Below are 15,906 nucleotides of genomic sequence, written 5' to 3'. Positions count from 1 at the left end.
AATGTTTGTTCAAAAAACAGTCCTTGTGAGGTACCAGAGGAGACCTCCAAGAATAACTGACGAGGTGGATGTGAGGCAAGGGCGGGTTCTCTCCTCCTGGCACCGCCTGCGGGCTCACTCTGTGACCTTGGACAAATCACTTAACCTTTCACTCCTTCCATTTACAATCCGGTAACCCAAATTCATGGTAAAATTCATGGCTGTTCACTGGAGGCTCCTGCCGAACACTTTTTGAAAGTCAGAGACCGATTTAAGGTCGATCATAAAGCAACAACGTCAACTTTTCGATACAAATTACATTCTCTGGACCCCCTGTTCCCCAGACTTTATTTTCACTCATTTAAACAGTTATGGCTATTTTAAAGGATGTTGAGTGTATACCTTTAACAGATTAATAACTTTTAAATCGTTACATACAAATGCATTTTGTTGTTTAAAAAAATTCAAAGCGACGCCTAACTAGACCGAATAAAAAGTGAGCAATGTGTATCCTATTGCCCTTTTCATCTGGACCGGCTCTCAAAGATTTTGAAAGCAAGGGGTTTGTTAACCGTAAGGTTTAAAACCTTATTCCAGCCCTGACACTACCTTACGAAAATCCTTAAGGTTTTGAGTATAGTGGTGTGGAAGAAGGGAAAGACGACCAACAAGGGAAATAAGGAAAGATAGGCTAGGAACAGGTGCATCCCCGAGAGCCAGGCTAGTTCCCGACCGTGGCAGTGGGTTGGAGCAGCCGTGGGAGTCTCTGCTGGGATCGGCCCTGAAAGCGTCTGGCACAGAGCTGGAGCCCCCTGGTGGCCCAGCTGCCCACGGAGGCCACGGGTCCCTTTAAGGCGCCCTGCGGGCGGACGGGGCAGCGGGGGGCGGGAGGAGGGTGCCCGAGAGCGCGCCACGTGACTCGGCTGCCAAGTTCGCTGCCGAGTTTGACAGAAGTTTGAATCGGGCTCAGGGGCTCTCTTGCAGCCGCAGGGGCAGCGCGGCGGCCGTGACCTCGGCGAGAGCGAGCAGCAGCGCCCCCGCGACGCACCTCGCCAGCCTGGATCCCGGGCCACCGCCGGCCGCTCGCGCTCCGCCACCGCTCGCCTGCCCCACCGCGGGCCAGCAGCCCCCAGCCCCACCGCGGACCCCGCAGCCTCCGGGCGAGGGAGCCGAGCCCCAGCGCCGCGCCCCGGCCCCGCTGCGCCAGCATGTCCTCGACGGAGAGCTCGAGTCGCCCGGCGGAGAAGTCGCCGCGCCAGCAGGTAGTCCCCTTGCGCCCCTGGGGACGCTCTCACCTCCCCTTCTCCACGCCTATGCCGCCCCTTTCCCTAGTGGGGGTGGGAGGACGTGGAGCGGCGCCTTCCCGGGGTCCCCCACCACACTGACCCCCGGCCCGCCTGTCTCGCAGGTGGACCGCCTGCTGGTGGGGCTGCGCTGGCGGCGGCTGGAGGAGCCGCTGGGCTTCATCAAAGTTCTCCAGTGGGTGAGTCGCGGTTCTGGCCGCGGGCTATTTCGGGAGCCTGGGCTGTGACGCTGACCCGAAGCAATGTGGCCGGAGTGGGGGGGCGAGGAGGTCCTGCGGTGGGAGGGTGGGGGGCGGCGACAGGTGGGCGGGGGAGGGGCGGGCTGGGGCTGCTTCTCCAGCACTTGGTGGCAGGAGGGTGAGAAGCGAGGCATGCGGAGTCCGGGATTCGTTCCTTCTATGTGCAAGGAGCCCTCGCCCGGGGCGCTCACATTTCACCCGGGCGAGAGGACTCGGGTGTAACCTTTCCAGAACTCTGATCCTGCACATACCACTCCTCGGTGTCGGAAGGGGGGAGGAGGACAAGGGGGACGAGGAAAGCTGCAGAGGACAGGAGGGAAAGAGGCAGGGGATGGAAACCATCCCTCAACCAAACCCATCAGGACCTGACTGGTCCTGGAGGTGGACTCAGGGGACAGTGGCCCCCAGCTGGCTGTTGCCCTTTTGAAGTCACTAGAGTAATCTGGGTTCCTGTAACTGACCGCGGGGGTGGATGAATGAATGAATGGAGGTCATGGCTCTAGGATTAAATAAGAGAAAAACATAAGACAGTAAAAATCACAGTGTGGCCACAATGCGACTCGACCATTGAGCTGGGAAGCCGGGGCTCTACGTTCCAGACCTGGACCTGCCTTTTAAGCTATGTGAGCTTGGGCAAGTCACTTCTTTGGACCTCAGTTTCCAACATTATTCAAGTGTTGATCACACCAATCCCCTTCTGCTATAAATGGGTTGGCACTCTAGAATATTGCCATTCATTCGACTTACCTTGTGACCTTGAAGAAATCCTCACCCAGAACCTCAGTTTCCCCCATAATGGTCTAGGGTAAACACAATCTCCTTGCTTCACTGGTACTGTGAGACAGTGGTATGCTCTCTGTCCTTCCCAGTGCCCAAGGCCTCCTGGGTACAAGGCATGTGGACAGGTGCAGTCGCAGTCGCTCTTTTAAATCATAAAGACTTGTTGGGAGCATTTAGTGTACTATACCAGAAGAGCTTGAAGTTAGACTATCCACACACCAAATGGTGTGTGAATAACTTATTAATGTGCTTTTAGCACAGAATTCAGCTATGGAATAAGTTACCATTAATACTGAGGAGGATTGAGTTTTAAAGGGCTTTTAACTCACTGGAGACAGGAATTAGCACCGTGTCACTGACTCTTAAATCACTGTTTGGATGAGAATCATCAACTCTGGAATTCAGGGGTAATAGTGCATTTGGGGTTATCTCTGAGCTATCTGAGACCCTGACTGGGGCTACAGGCCAGATTGGGAAGCTTCCAAGTGCAAACTCTGGGACCTGGTGGGGACTTTCCACTCTCCCTACTGCCTCAAGAACAGTTGGACAGACTACTGACTGAGCTCTTTCACCTCCGCCCACTTTCCTGTTGTGACCCACCACTTGGGTACCAGAGGGGGCCATATAAGAATGATATTAAGGCTCTATGTGACTGTTCAGAACTAGGGAACCATTATGAGCAATCTGGAGGAGCAGAGTCTGAAATGTAAGAGTACAATTTTATCATTAAACTAGACAAATGGATCTAAGGGAAAATTGAGAAATGCTGTCAAGGGACTAGGGGAACAATGAGGTTATTAGACCATGGAATCATCTTCCATGGGGAGATTCTGAAAAGCTTCCTTTTTCAACCCTCTATCCTTTTCTCATCCCCTCCCCCACCCCGTGCCCCCAGTACCCACAACATTTCTATAAAGGCTGCACAAAGCGATGCGAAGGGAAGTGATGCAGTCTCCTCCCAGGCTTAGCACTGATCCCTAAGAGTTAAGACCTGTTTGATTTTTATGATCCTCAACTTCTTAGAGAGAGGATACACCTCTCTCTCATAATGTTCAATCCAGAGACCCAGTGCTGGACTCTCAGCTCAGCCTTCATTTGAAGGGCAGCCTCATAAGGAGACTCGATTTGCTTTTACTACCATCCTCCTAACCTAAATTCACAGCGTGAGTTTCACTTGCCTTGAATCTTTGCAGATGAGCTAACATAAAAGTACACAGGAATCAGCACCAGAAATGACAGGGAAAATGTCACTTGGGAAGTTTCACTCATTTCCTGCTTGGAGGGAGAGGCACAAATCTTGCAGTTATTGTAATGATTATTGAAAACTTTTTACTGCAATCCTGGTAAGAAGAAAGTAATGTTATTCTTTCATTCTTTTACCAGCCAGGAGCTTCGCTTAGAGTATCTTTGTGAAATTCAAAAATTAACTAATCTCACCTCAATTCCAATTCTGGTCTCACAAAGTCTATACTAAGCTAGTGCATAGAAATAATGTGCATAGACCAACTAGTTTTTTTTAAAAGAGAAAAAAGCAGACTTTGAGGTCGGATGGGCTTTGGTTTAAATCCCATCTCCTCTGCTTTCTAGCTGTGGAACCTAGGGTAAGTGATGAAACTTTATGGGCCTCGATTTCTCATCTGTAAGAGAGGGTAAGATCTATCACATGGCCTCACTGGGAGGATTATAGGAGGTACTATCTGTAAAGCATCTGAGCATTCAAGAAGACCATGGCAAGTCTGGCAGTCCAGGAGGTATTCTGTAAGTGTTGGTTCCTTTCCCTCCTATTCTCGAACCTCCCCTGACCCTTAACTTTCCCCCTTATGCAAACTGTCAGCTAGACTTGTCCTTTGGTGAGATTATTCAAATGTCACTGCCAAATCCTCACTTTGAGGGTAAAGTACAAAAGAATCTCCTGGATTACTCAGTTGCTATTCCCTTAAGAAGTTATCGTATCAGTAATGGGGGGTGTCCTGATCAACAATTCACCTTTGAGGTGCCAAAGTCACTTATTTGACTCTGGGGGTCTCTGTAATGAAAATCACCTATTTCGGTAAGTGTGGGAAATGTGAGAGTACGCCATCAGAGTCCATAAGTCAATGAGGTAATTGTGGGAGTAGGCTTTGGGGGCAGAACTTGTCTTCCTTGCGCTCTGCCTTAACCGGGGACGTTAGTGTTCTCAGGACTGACACAAGATTATCCCCAACAAGCAAGTCAGCACCAAAGTGGAGCCTCATCCTTAAAACTGGCAAGGCTATTCTGATATCTTCCAAAAGAGATGCCGGGCCAGGAGGAGGAGGAGGCAGGCAGTGAAGACCGTCGCTGTCCCCAGCAATGCAGGTTCCAGAGGAAGGAGTCTGCTTGGCACCAGAACTCCAGAGATCCCCCCTTGTCCCAAGGACTCCATCTCTTCTTCGTTCCTGTGTTTTATGAGCAGTTTACTCAACTCAGAGACTTGTACTTGGTGACAGGGGTGGTTTCAGTTCTTTCGGGCTCTTCTCTGTGGCTCAGTCACCTGTCACAGTTAGGAAAGAAAGCAAAGTTGGTGCAGAAAGATGGAGGGGTCTGGGAGAGGGTGTCTCTCTGCTCCTTCATCCCAGGTGCAGAACTATTCCCTCCCTCCTTATAATCCTCCCTGCACATAGTAGAGATCTCTTTTTTTGGCCCTAATAACTCTGTGAAGCAAGGTTTTCTTGTTTGTTGTTTGTTTGAGCCTGACATTCTCCTCTCTGGATGTAAACTCTTGAGAGTAGGCCTTGGTCTTATTCATCTTCATGTCTCCAGCACCTGACACAAAGTAGATGTTCAATAACTGTTGATTAATGGATGAATGCAGTAGAAAGAGCACTGGACAGGGTATCAGGATATGCAGATCCTAAGCCTGGACCTCACATTGGCTAAATGTGACCTTGGGAAAGTCACTCAATCTTTTGGGACTTCGGTTTCCACCTCTATGTAATGAGACTATGGCATTTGATAAACTCTGAGATCCTTGTTTTGCTCTGCTGCTCTGTGAACCTGTGAGATTCTCCTCAGATTTCGCCCTTCATCCACTTAGAGCAAACTTTCTGTCATTTGGCACTATTTCACTGGGTGATGTTCAGATTTAATTATATATTCTGGTTAAGAACAAGTTGTATAAAGTGTTTAGAGAGTCTTGGCTTTCAAAGAATCAGAATAGAATACAGTTAAGACTAAAGTTATTGTGGGTCTATTTTGCCTATAAAGGAATCATAAAGCAGGGTTCAGGATTGTTAGAACCTTAAGATATCACCTAGACATAGCAGAACTTTTGGTGATCATGGAAGAGTTCTCTAATAGGCTGTCCAGTATGGCCGCTGCTAGCCCATGTGGCTGTTGAGAACTTGAAATGTGGCTAGTGTGACGGAGCCCGTGAATTTTTAATTTTATTTAATTTGTATTCATGTAAATTTAAATGGGCACCCTTGCCTAGTGGCGACTGTTGTGGATACGACAGCTCTAGGGTCTGAGCTCTACAGGACAGAGACTGTTTTCTCTTTTGTTCACTGGTAAGTACTGGTCCCCAGAGCCGTGTGCCTGGTACATACTAGAAGCTCAGCAAATGTCATCTTTCTGAAGATGTTCAGGAGTGTCTGTCAAGAGAGTGCTGGTGTCAGAGAGAAGGCTCCATAACTGAGCATTCCTTGCCCCCAAGGAGGAATACCTGTGTTCTTAAGGAACCTATATACAGTCATTCACTGACTAATTGCCAACAGGTAAAAATATATCCAACTGTGCTGCCCTTCCTAGAATGTGACACCCTAATTATGTCCAGTTGGACACCAGAAGCTAAGAGGAATAAAGACACTCTTCAGAGGAATCAGAGAATCACATAGCTGACAAAAGAGTAGAGAATTCCTCTAAGGAAGAGCTAGAGAAGTCCCATTGTGACGCCAGGTAGGCGACTTGAAGTATGTAAAGGGTCATGACTCAGAGGCTTTGGGTGACTTCTCTCCAGCTTTGTCAGGAAGATGAGTCCCCAGGGCCCTATAGTAGCCTGGGAAATTTAAGTCAGATGAGGAGGTTGTTCAGGCATTGGAGAGAGATTATACTATTTCCTTTCTTGGACATTTTTTTAATGGACACAATTCTTATTTGTCTGAACGAAACCTCCTGGAAAGAGAAAAGTGCCCATTATGACCTTTAAAAGGGGCAGGAGGAGGGTCTGGCTCCAGCACAGAGATGTGCCTGGCCAGGCAATGCAAGGGGGGGCAGTGGCACCAGACACCACCCGGGGGCTGAGTGCAGCTGCTGGCAAGCCCGGCCAAGAGCACACTAATAGCATTACCCTCAGTAAGTGAGAGAATCGCAGAGTTGGAAAAGGCCTCCAGATTGCCTACTCTAAACCCCTCATTTTACTGGTAAGGAAACAGACTCGGAGAGCAGAGCGACTTACTAGAGGCCACCCAGCTAACTTGTGACAGGGCCAGCACTAGAAGCCAGATTTCCAGACTCCTAATCCAGGTCTCTTTTCAGTCCAGGACACTCTTGAGCATTAGCCAAAAACTACGCACACAACTCTGTTCTAAACTCTGGATGCAGGACTGGGGTGTGGATTAGCTGTCTTCTAGATGCTTATTGTCTGAGACACTAAGCCACAGAGAATGAACAATTTAGAGAATAAGCTCCCTGCTAAATAAGAATGATTACATCACGTACAAGCCAAGGACATGGGGCCTGAAAGATGATATGGGAGGATAAGGAATTCCAATTTATCACCTTCTTTTCTAATCGAAGTGTGTTTTCCCAGAAAGAGATTTGAAAATCATAAGATGAGGGAATTGCATTTCATTCAAGACAGGAGGTTTAGTAAAATGAGAGGAAAATAATTCAAGTGACCTGAAACGCCTCTGGTTCTTAACCCTGAGAAGTAGCAGCATCAACAGATTACAAAGGAAGACACCACTGGGAAAGCAGTGGAGACAAGTGGAGGGTGCTTTTCTCTGGGCTTGAGCCAGGACTGTCAGCGGACCCAGCCAGCACTATTGCTGAAAGGAAAGGTGCCTTTGGGGGAAGTGGGGTTAGGCTGGCGGTACCATGGGACAGCAGCATGGCCCCTGCCCCTTGGCCCCTCTGAAGGCTTGGCAGAAGTCCCCTCTAAAGATACCTCCGCTGAGGCAGGAAGCCAAAGTTAGCCCCAAGGTAATGAATGACAGGGTTCAATGACGACTTCAGAGGAGAAATAGAAAGAATTCCATGCGTGCCAGATCTAGGTTGGGGCAGGGGAATCTATTTCCAGGGTACTTCTCCCTTGGGGAGCAAAGTCAAGTCCAGCTTTGAGCTAGAAGTTTCCAAAAGCCTAAATTGGTTTGGGCTAATCATCATCCGAAGGAGGCTACCTATGATCCTGAATGTCACATCCAGTGAGGAGACCTAGAAACTGTCCATTTCCTCTCTCATCATCTCCCTCCCAGACACCACTCAAAGTCACCTTTTTTCATTTGGCCGTTTGGTCCAGCACCCTGTGCAGTGACTACAGCACCCTGAGGCTGAAAGATGAATGGAAGTCATGGGTCCCTGCCCAGGAGGAACCTGATCAAGGGGAATCCTGCCCCCACCTCATAGGTGCACCTGCTGAGAGTCAGAGGGTGGTTCTGAAGGGATGTACCTTGGCCGGCTGTGGCCTTCTGACACTCAAAGGCGCTTCCCTCTTCCTCAGCTTTTTGCTATTTTCGCCTTCGGGTGCTGCGGCTCCTACAGCGGGGAGACAGGAGCAATGGTTCGCTGCAACAACGAAGCCAAGGACGTGAGCTCCATCATTGTCTCATTCGGCTATCCCTTCAGGTGAGCAGGAATTGATCCTGACCCCACACAATCTCTCTCACTGGATCGGCGGGACCTGCTAGGTCTCTTCCTCTTCCAGAAACCTATGGTCCATTGGCGGTGTGCCCCTCCGGACTTGGGTCCTTCCTGTCCTTTAGGAATTTCAGACATACTGACCAGAAAAAAATATAAGAGAAACTCAAACCATTGTTATCAGTGTTCCAGTCCATAGAGAACCAATAGCAGGTAATGACAGCTCCTATGGAAAGGACCCATGCAGCTTGGGCTGGAGGCTCATGGGAGTCTGGGCAAGTTGGGTAGGTCCCTCTGAGCCTTGCATTCTCTGCCCCGCCTTGAAGGTAAGGATGTTTGTTATTACTTAAATCCCAAAGAGTTGATGGGGGTGTATGTACATCTGATACCACCAGAATATAAAGAGGCACACCTGAGCAGGAGGTAGGAGAAGATAGTCTTTCCTGGGTATTTGAGAGCTTAAGGTGTTCAGAGGAGAATCAGGACATTCTCACCTTTTCAGAGGGAGCAGCCAAGTTAGGTGAACTGTCTCTTATATATACTAGGGTGTTTTGTTTTTCTCTTTGTTTTGTCCAATTGTCTCATTGAAGGTCCTAAAGTAGGCCTGAGAATGGGTGATTCCAACCTTAACTTGGTCACTGTGGCCTGCGCCTTCTCTGAAGCAGAATAAAGGTGATCGCCCTGGTGGTTTGGATCCCAGAAATAGATGAACTATATATATTGTGGTTGTAACCTACAGGGCCCTGGAGATACTGGGAAATACATGGTCACCATATCTGGGCAGCGTGGATGAGTATGGAGGTGGTGGCTGAATGGGAGGCAGGGTTTGACCAGAATTCCAGGGAAGTTCCTGTCTTGAGTGCAAGGTTCCCTCCAGAAACACACTTCCCAGCATGGCCCCCGTCTTGGCTCTGTAAGTGTCCTGGGGTGAGAACGAGCTCAGACCACCCCTCAGCAGGCAGATGATTGCCGTGAGCTCAAGGTGGCCTCCCTGCCACCTGCAGGTTGAACCGGGTCCAGTATGAGATGCCCCTCTGTGACGACAGTGACCCCAACTCCAAGACCATGCACCTCATGGGAGACTTCTCTGCCCCCGCCGAGTTCTTCGTGACCCTGGGCATCTTTTCCTTCTTCTACACCATGGCTGCGCTGGTCTTCTACCTGCGATTCCACAACCTCTACACGGAGAACAGGCGCTTCCCGCTGGTGGTGAGTGGGCACAGGCCAGAAAGGACTGGGGGGAGAAACTGAGGAGACTGACGTTCTGAGGCTGAGGCCAGAGCTGGAGCCGAGAACAAACATGGTGGCTTTGCTGGGTCCCTGGCACCCATATGTGGGGCCTCCTGAATTTCCTTTCCAGCTCTTTGCTGTTGGTCCCTTCAGGTGCTGTGGCTCCCACAGCTCCTCAGGCCAACAGAAGGCCCACATCTCAGGACTCTGCCTCTACTAACCTCCCACGGCTTGCTCTGCTCAAGGAAGGCACAATAGCATCCAGAAGCAGGCTCCGGAGTCACATTGCCTGAGTTCTAATCCTGGCACTGTCCCCTACCAGCTGTATGCTCTTGGAAAAGCTACCTAATCTCTCTAAACTTCGTTTCCTCAGCTAGAAAATGGGAGTAAAATAGTACCTATCTCACAGCCTCTGGGGAGATAAAATTAAAATGTATGTAAAATATCTGGTATATAGTTAGCCTCACTAAGTGTTAGCTATTAATTGATATTATTCCCACTTTACTTTCTCCCTATCCCAGGCATGCAAGGTGGAAGGGGTGCCTTAGGGGACGCTGTTTGTCTCCTGCAGTCTGCCCTCGCTCTGCCCCCAGTTGTAGCTGAGTAGTGGTGACCAAAGGAAAGGCTGGGATGCCTAAACACTATGCTGTACATCTGAAACTAATATATTATTGTATGTCAAATGTAATTGAAAAATAAATAAAAAAAAGAAAAACCCGTTAAAAATTTTTTTGAAAAAGGAAAGGCTGGAAAGGGAGATTGGGGAGTTTAGGCCACTTGGGTTTTGGAGTGACACTGACTAGCAGATGTCTTGGTACACTGTTACTTGACCTCAGTTCTGAGGGCATGGCCAGGGGTTAGCCCCCGGTGGCAGAATTCCTTTGGTGACAGTGAACAGATTCTCTAGGACAATCTGGGCTCCCTGAGGTGCTAGGTGTTGGGTAGGATAGAAAGAGGCATCTGTCCTGGGACCCCAGGACCCCAGTGCATTATGGCAAGAGGAAAAGAAGTGGGGAATCATGGGGTATGATTGCATTTCCTGTCCGTCTGCTCCTCCCAGGACTTCTGTGTGACTGTCTCCTTCACTTTCTTCTGGCTGGTGGCAGCAGCTGCCTGGGGCAAGGGCCTGACTGACGTCAAGGGGGCGACACAGCCATCCAGCCTGACTGCAGCCATGTCCGTGTGCCATGGAGAGGACATAGAGTGCAGTGCCGGGGCCACACCCTCCATGGGACTGGCCAACATCTCTGTGGTGAGACCTGTGGTCACTGAAGAGGTCCCAGCTTCCCAAACTTGTCCTAGCAGCAGGCTCTGAGAAGAGCAGAGGTGTCCCCACAGCCAGTATCCCCTGTACCTGGAACCAGCACCCCCTGTGCTGAATGCGGGCTGCTGACCTCTAGCTGACCCTGAGAAGACATTTTGGGACGGTGGGTGGGGGGGCACCTGAGTGCCACTTAGCCTTAGTGGAGCTCCTGTCCCTTCCTTCTTCTGCGCACACTGCCTTCCCATTTCCCTTCTTTTCTCCCCACCTCCAGGCTTGCCGTCTGTGACTGCCTCCCACTCCTCCTGCCTCTTTACCATATGTGTGTGTGAAGGGGGAGCACAGGGCTGTGGCTGGGCTTAAAGTTGGGAGCAGGCCCAGGGTGAGTGAGAAGGGGCTCACTGTCACTCAGGCCTCCAGACTAGAAAAGGCCTTTGGGCCACGGTGGGTCCAGCTGGTCTGCACATTTTTGGCTACCCCAGTTGGACTGTTTACATATCAGTTGGTAAATAGCTGCGGCCTCAAGCTTTTCAAATGTCCCTCTCTCATCCCCACCACCCCAGGCCTGCCCTGAAAACGGCCTGAACCTCCCTGAAGGCCCAGTAACTGAAGGGTTTAATGCCTGGCACACCAGGCAGCCCCTCGACCTTGCTGGAACACTGCTGATAGGTTTTATCCACCAACATTTTATTGTAAAAATTTTCACATAGACAGCAGAGTTGGAAGAATTGTACAACAAACACCCACAGCCACGTACTCACCACCTAGACTGTACCTACCATTAACATTTTCCTGTATTCGCCTGATCATGTATCTACCTGCCTCTCTTCATTTGTCAATCCATCTTATTTTTAATGGATTTCAGAGTTAATTGCAGACATCAGTACACTTCCACCTAAATACTTCCCGCTGATAGGTTTTTAAATATTTCGAATAAATATTTATAGCTCTGGCGTGGTCCCTGACCCTCCGGAAGGAGCACCTTGGACAGCTCTGGCCACACCCACCTGCGGAAGGCTCCCGGAACAGGGTCCCCCTTGCGCTGTGGGAAGCGCAACTACAGCCCTTGTCCTTGGCTGTGCTTTGTAGGATGCTCCACTCCAGGGGCCAGATTCTCTTAGTGACCAAGCCACAGCGTGGGTGCATGCTGTACACAGAGTTAGACACGTTCACCAAAGAACCACTTAGCAGGTGATGGCCTTGAACACCTCCTCAATATCCAGTTGGTCTTTTAGTCTTTGTAGCCCTCTGTACCTCTGCATTCCTTCGCCGCCCCCGCACAGGTACTGCCCTCCTTGTTCCCCGGATGCCCCATTACTCTTCTCACAAACTCTCCTGATGTCTTTGCAGCTCTTCGGCTTTATCAACTTCTTCCTGTGGGCTGGGAACTGTTGGTTTGTGTTCAAGGAGACCCCATGGCATGGGCAGAACCAGGACCAGGGCCAGGGCCCCAGCCAGGAGAGCGCGGCTGAGCAGGGAGCTGTGGAGAAGCAGTAAGCGGCCCCCACCTCGCTACTCCCGAACAGGACGGCACCTCTTCAACCACCTCCGGCTTCCAGGACCTCCCTCTTCTTCCTTCTCTAATTCCCCTCCCCCATTATTCTGGGCTTGGAACTTTGAGATATCGATGGATGGGCAGGTATCAGCTGTCAGGAACCTGGACAGCCCTCCCAGTGGCTTTCTATCCCTGCTTCTGCTGGAGTCCCAGATGACAGGAACTCAGTGCTTGTCTACTGCCTGGACCCAGGCATCTTTCTTGGGGCTGTACGGACCCTCACAGCCTCTGCTGCAGGCGAGGGTTGGGGGTAGGGGACCAGAGTCCTTGGACTGGTTCCTAGCAGCCACTTCTATCAACCTGTCCGGCCTCAATAAAAGTGGGGGGAGGGGAAATTGGCTGGCAGCCTTCTCTTTGGTCCGTTGCAGGGAGGGCCCACAAGTGGTTTAGTGACCCCTCTTCAGTGACTGCAGAGGGGCGACACTGATTTTCCAATCAGTCTGCACTGATTTCCAGACAGCCCAAGCTCAGTATGCTTCCCACTCCTCAGGCCTCTTCTTGCACACAGAGCCCACCATGTGTGAACTGGGGAGGCCCACTAGCCTGGAAAACAGTCTTCAGGGAGTCCTGATGAGGTGTAGACTCAGTGGGGAGCAGATAAATTGCAACTGAGCTGAAACTTCAAGAAACGAAAACCAGGAAACTTGGGGGAATCAGTTTCTTCTATTCCCTCAGTCCTCCCACCCCTCCAGGCTGGGGCACTTTCCACCAACACCCTGAACTCGTACTGGCCCTAGAAACTCCTTACCTTCCTCCCTTACCTCCTTCTTGGGCTTGGTCTCACACTTGGAACACAACACGTGGGGTTTAGGAACATCTCCATCTCAGCCCTCCCCCATCGAACACCTCTGCCCATCTCCCTTCCCCAGCCTCTTGGGTCTGAGGCATTCAAGAGCCTTTTCCAAGTCTGTCCAGGCCTTCCTTCCTTTCCTGTGGGTTGAAACAGGGACTTTGGAAGTGTCCAAAGGACCATCCTGAGGCTAAGTTGCCCCAAAGCCCCAGGACATGGATGGATGGGCCCATTTCTTCCTTACTCTCTGACCTTCCCCACCCTCACCTCATTGCTCCTTCTCTGGCCCCTCTTTCATACTTCTGCTTCTTACCTTCTCCCTTTGCCCTCCCTCCTATCCTGCTTCTTCATTTGTCCCAGGCTCTATCCTGCTCGCCCCCCACCCCACCCCAACACACACACACACACACACACACACACACACACACACACACACCAGTCGAGGGCAGGCCGATGCTATTGGTGCTTCTTCACTTCGGGACCCAGTTCCATATGTGTCTTTGTTGTGTCTCCTCTTCCTGACACCTCCTTCAGTCCCTCTCTAGACCCCAGGGCCTAAGAGTCAATGCTAACTGGGTATCTGTCTCCTCCTCAGCTCACAATACTCCAGTCTTCCTTACCCATAAGTCTTCCCAGAGAAGGATGAAGAAGGTAGAATCCAGCCATTTTCCAATCCAGTGCCGATTAGTCCACTTATTATCCCAATGGTGAATGTACCCTGTGCCATTCTCTCCTCAGGATTGAGTCAACCCCTCTAACCTCCTCACTTCCCCAAACATCATTCATAGTAATATGTGCATTACCCGGGGACCCAGGAGTCAGGACCTTTGCCTTTGGGCCAATCGTTTCTTCTTTGAGTCAGAGTTTCCCCACTTGATGGGGGAGTGTGAGATTTACATCCTCAACTGCTCCAGAGTCCTTTAGTGAAAGAACTAGTGTTTTGTTTTGTTTTGTTTTGGATTTGGAGGAAGGGATTTGAGGAAGGAAAAAGGAGATGGGGATGAGAATGTTTGTTTCTATGTCTGAACCTCTCTGTCCTGAGCTGTCCCCATGGTTACTCAAGGACAAGGGGAGACAGTTTTGCCTACAGCTCCAGAGATACAGAGAACAAAGGGGTGACTTTCATTTTTTTTTTCAAGCTGGCCCCTGTGAGGGTCTGTGAGCAGCTTCTACTGTAACTTTGTTTGGATTCTGTGTATGTATTTATAATTTATTTGAAATGTGATGGATAAAGTGTTCTCATTTGGAGGCCAGAGTTAGCAACTGGCCATTCACTAGGGAAAGGGGAGTGGGTGGGTACACAGTCCTGCCAAGGACTCTTTGCCCAGAACTTTCCCTAGAGCAGAGAAGGCTCTTTCTCCTCAAGAGGATCGCTTGTCCTCAGCCAGAAGAGCCTTGATTTAGGCTACGGCCTCTCTCTCCCTGGCCACCCTAAAAGGAAAGACTACTTCACTTCATTACTTCCAGAAGGCTGGGCCAAGTGCCCAAGGGCAGGGTTGTCCGCATAGGATTCATGTCTCCTCCAACCAGGGCTGGCATCACCGCTTTGCCTAGTGGGGCCAGAGGTAGAAGAAGGTGTCTGGTTTCTCCAGCTGCTGCAGGAGGCCAACAAGCAGGGCACTTACCCTTTGCCCTAGTAAACCCTGACCCTGCCAGTGTGCCCACTTAGGACCCTTCCTGAACATGAATTCTCTCCATTATCATGGAGGTCTCCTACTTCCGGGATTGCAGATCAGGGGTGGGGGGAGAATGTTGCATGTTGTTTTCTGGTGCTTGTTATTACACATTGGAATAAACAGTGCTTCAAGCATTTGCCATGAAGGAGCCAAGACTGGAGCCCTTATGGGGATTTTTCTTTTCTCTTCCTCCCCGTACTTTAAGTTGTTGGACAAATATTTACATTTCCACCAAAATATCATTCCACTCTTCCCCACTCTGCACCTCAAGCAATAGAGTCTGCACACTGAGGAGTTGTTCCTGCCAGTCTGGTGACATCTCTTTTGATGGCGTCAATTAGTCCAATGTAACCGAGACTCATTAGCAAATTGAGAGCAAACTCAAAAGGCGAGAGAGGTAGTGGCTTCCACAATGCTGTTTCCATTTGTTCTCCTACCATCTGTGACCCAGAAAAGCTTCCTGTCAGGAGTTGAGGGCCATATGCTTTGCCTTCTTAACTATAAAGGTACTTGCTGAACAAACTTGCACCTCTCTCCTTCTGACAATCATACCCTACATCCCCTAGAAAAATACACTTGGGGCACAATATTACATTTGATTTCACCAGACACCCCTGGACCCCCCCTAGGGATCATCTGTGGTTCTCAGGTTAAGAGTCTCTGCCCTCATAGATCGTCCTTGAGTTACTTAGACCTCGCTTGGGTGAAGAAGAGAAGAAAATCTGAGATCTTGAAGTCACAGACCTTGATTTAATTGCCTCCAATTCGGTTCCCCCTTAGCTGAAGGAATGAATATGGGGTGAGGTGTGAGGAGTTGAGGGATAAGAGAATTCGCGTATCTTTTTTGATGTGATGGGGAGGGGCGGCTTTTGTCCCGATTGTGTGAGAGTGGGAAGAAATGTTATCAGCTGAGAAGAAAGAGGTGGATGATTAAGGTATTTTCCAGGCCTTAGCAAGGAAAATGACAGATCTGATGAGAAATCTCCCTATGCTGAGGTCTGGTAGCAGCATTTCCAGCACAGAAAATATTCATTAGAAAAAGAAGCCAAAGTGATGGATGGAGTCAAGATCCAGCCAGGGTTTGGGAAGAGGCGGTACAGGGTATCGATCACAGTGCTCAGGAGAGAGACGGATCAGCAGAGATGCTGCACACCCAGTTCCGGGGCTGGCTCTGGCTCCGAGACAGCCTTCTGTCATCCTGACAGGTGATCTTGGTCAGCTCAGCTAGGTCCTCCCCAAACCGGACAACGCCACTCCAACCCTCTGTTCCGCATCAGG

The 15,906-nt window shown here is 50.1% G+C and overlaps 1 protein-coding gene across 1 annotated transcript; it reads left to right on the top strand.

Annotated features, from left to right (window-relative positions):
* The first annotated feature begins 858 nt into the window (after positions 1-858).
* SYPL2 (synaptophysin like 2) lies at positions 859-15,147 on the top strand. Its single transcript, XM_081025316.1, has 6 exons — positions 859-1,241; positions 1,388-1,462; positions 7,980-8,104; positions 9,121-9,325; positions 10,407-10,598; positions 11,958-15,147. The coding sequence occupies exons 1-6, from the start codon at positions 1,188-1,190 to the stop codon at positions 12,102-12,104; spliced, it is 798 nt and encodes a 265-aa protein (XP_080881442.1). The 5' UTR covers positions 859-1,187; the 3' UTR covers positions 12,105-15,147.
* Positions 15,148-15,906: the final 759 nt, after the last annotated feature.

The sequence above is a fragment of the Rhinolophus hipposideros genome, assembly GCF_964194185.1.
Source record: "Rhinolophus hipposideros genome assembly, chromosome: 19".
NCBI lineage: Eukaryota > Metazoa > Chordata > Mammalia > Chiroptera > Rhinolophidae > Rhinolophus > Rhinolophus hipposideros.
This window is presented reverse-complemented; position numbering and strand designations above follow the sequence as displayed.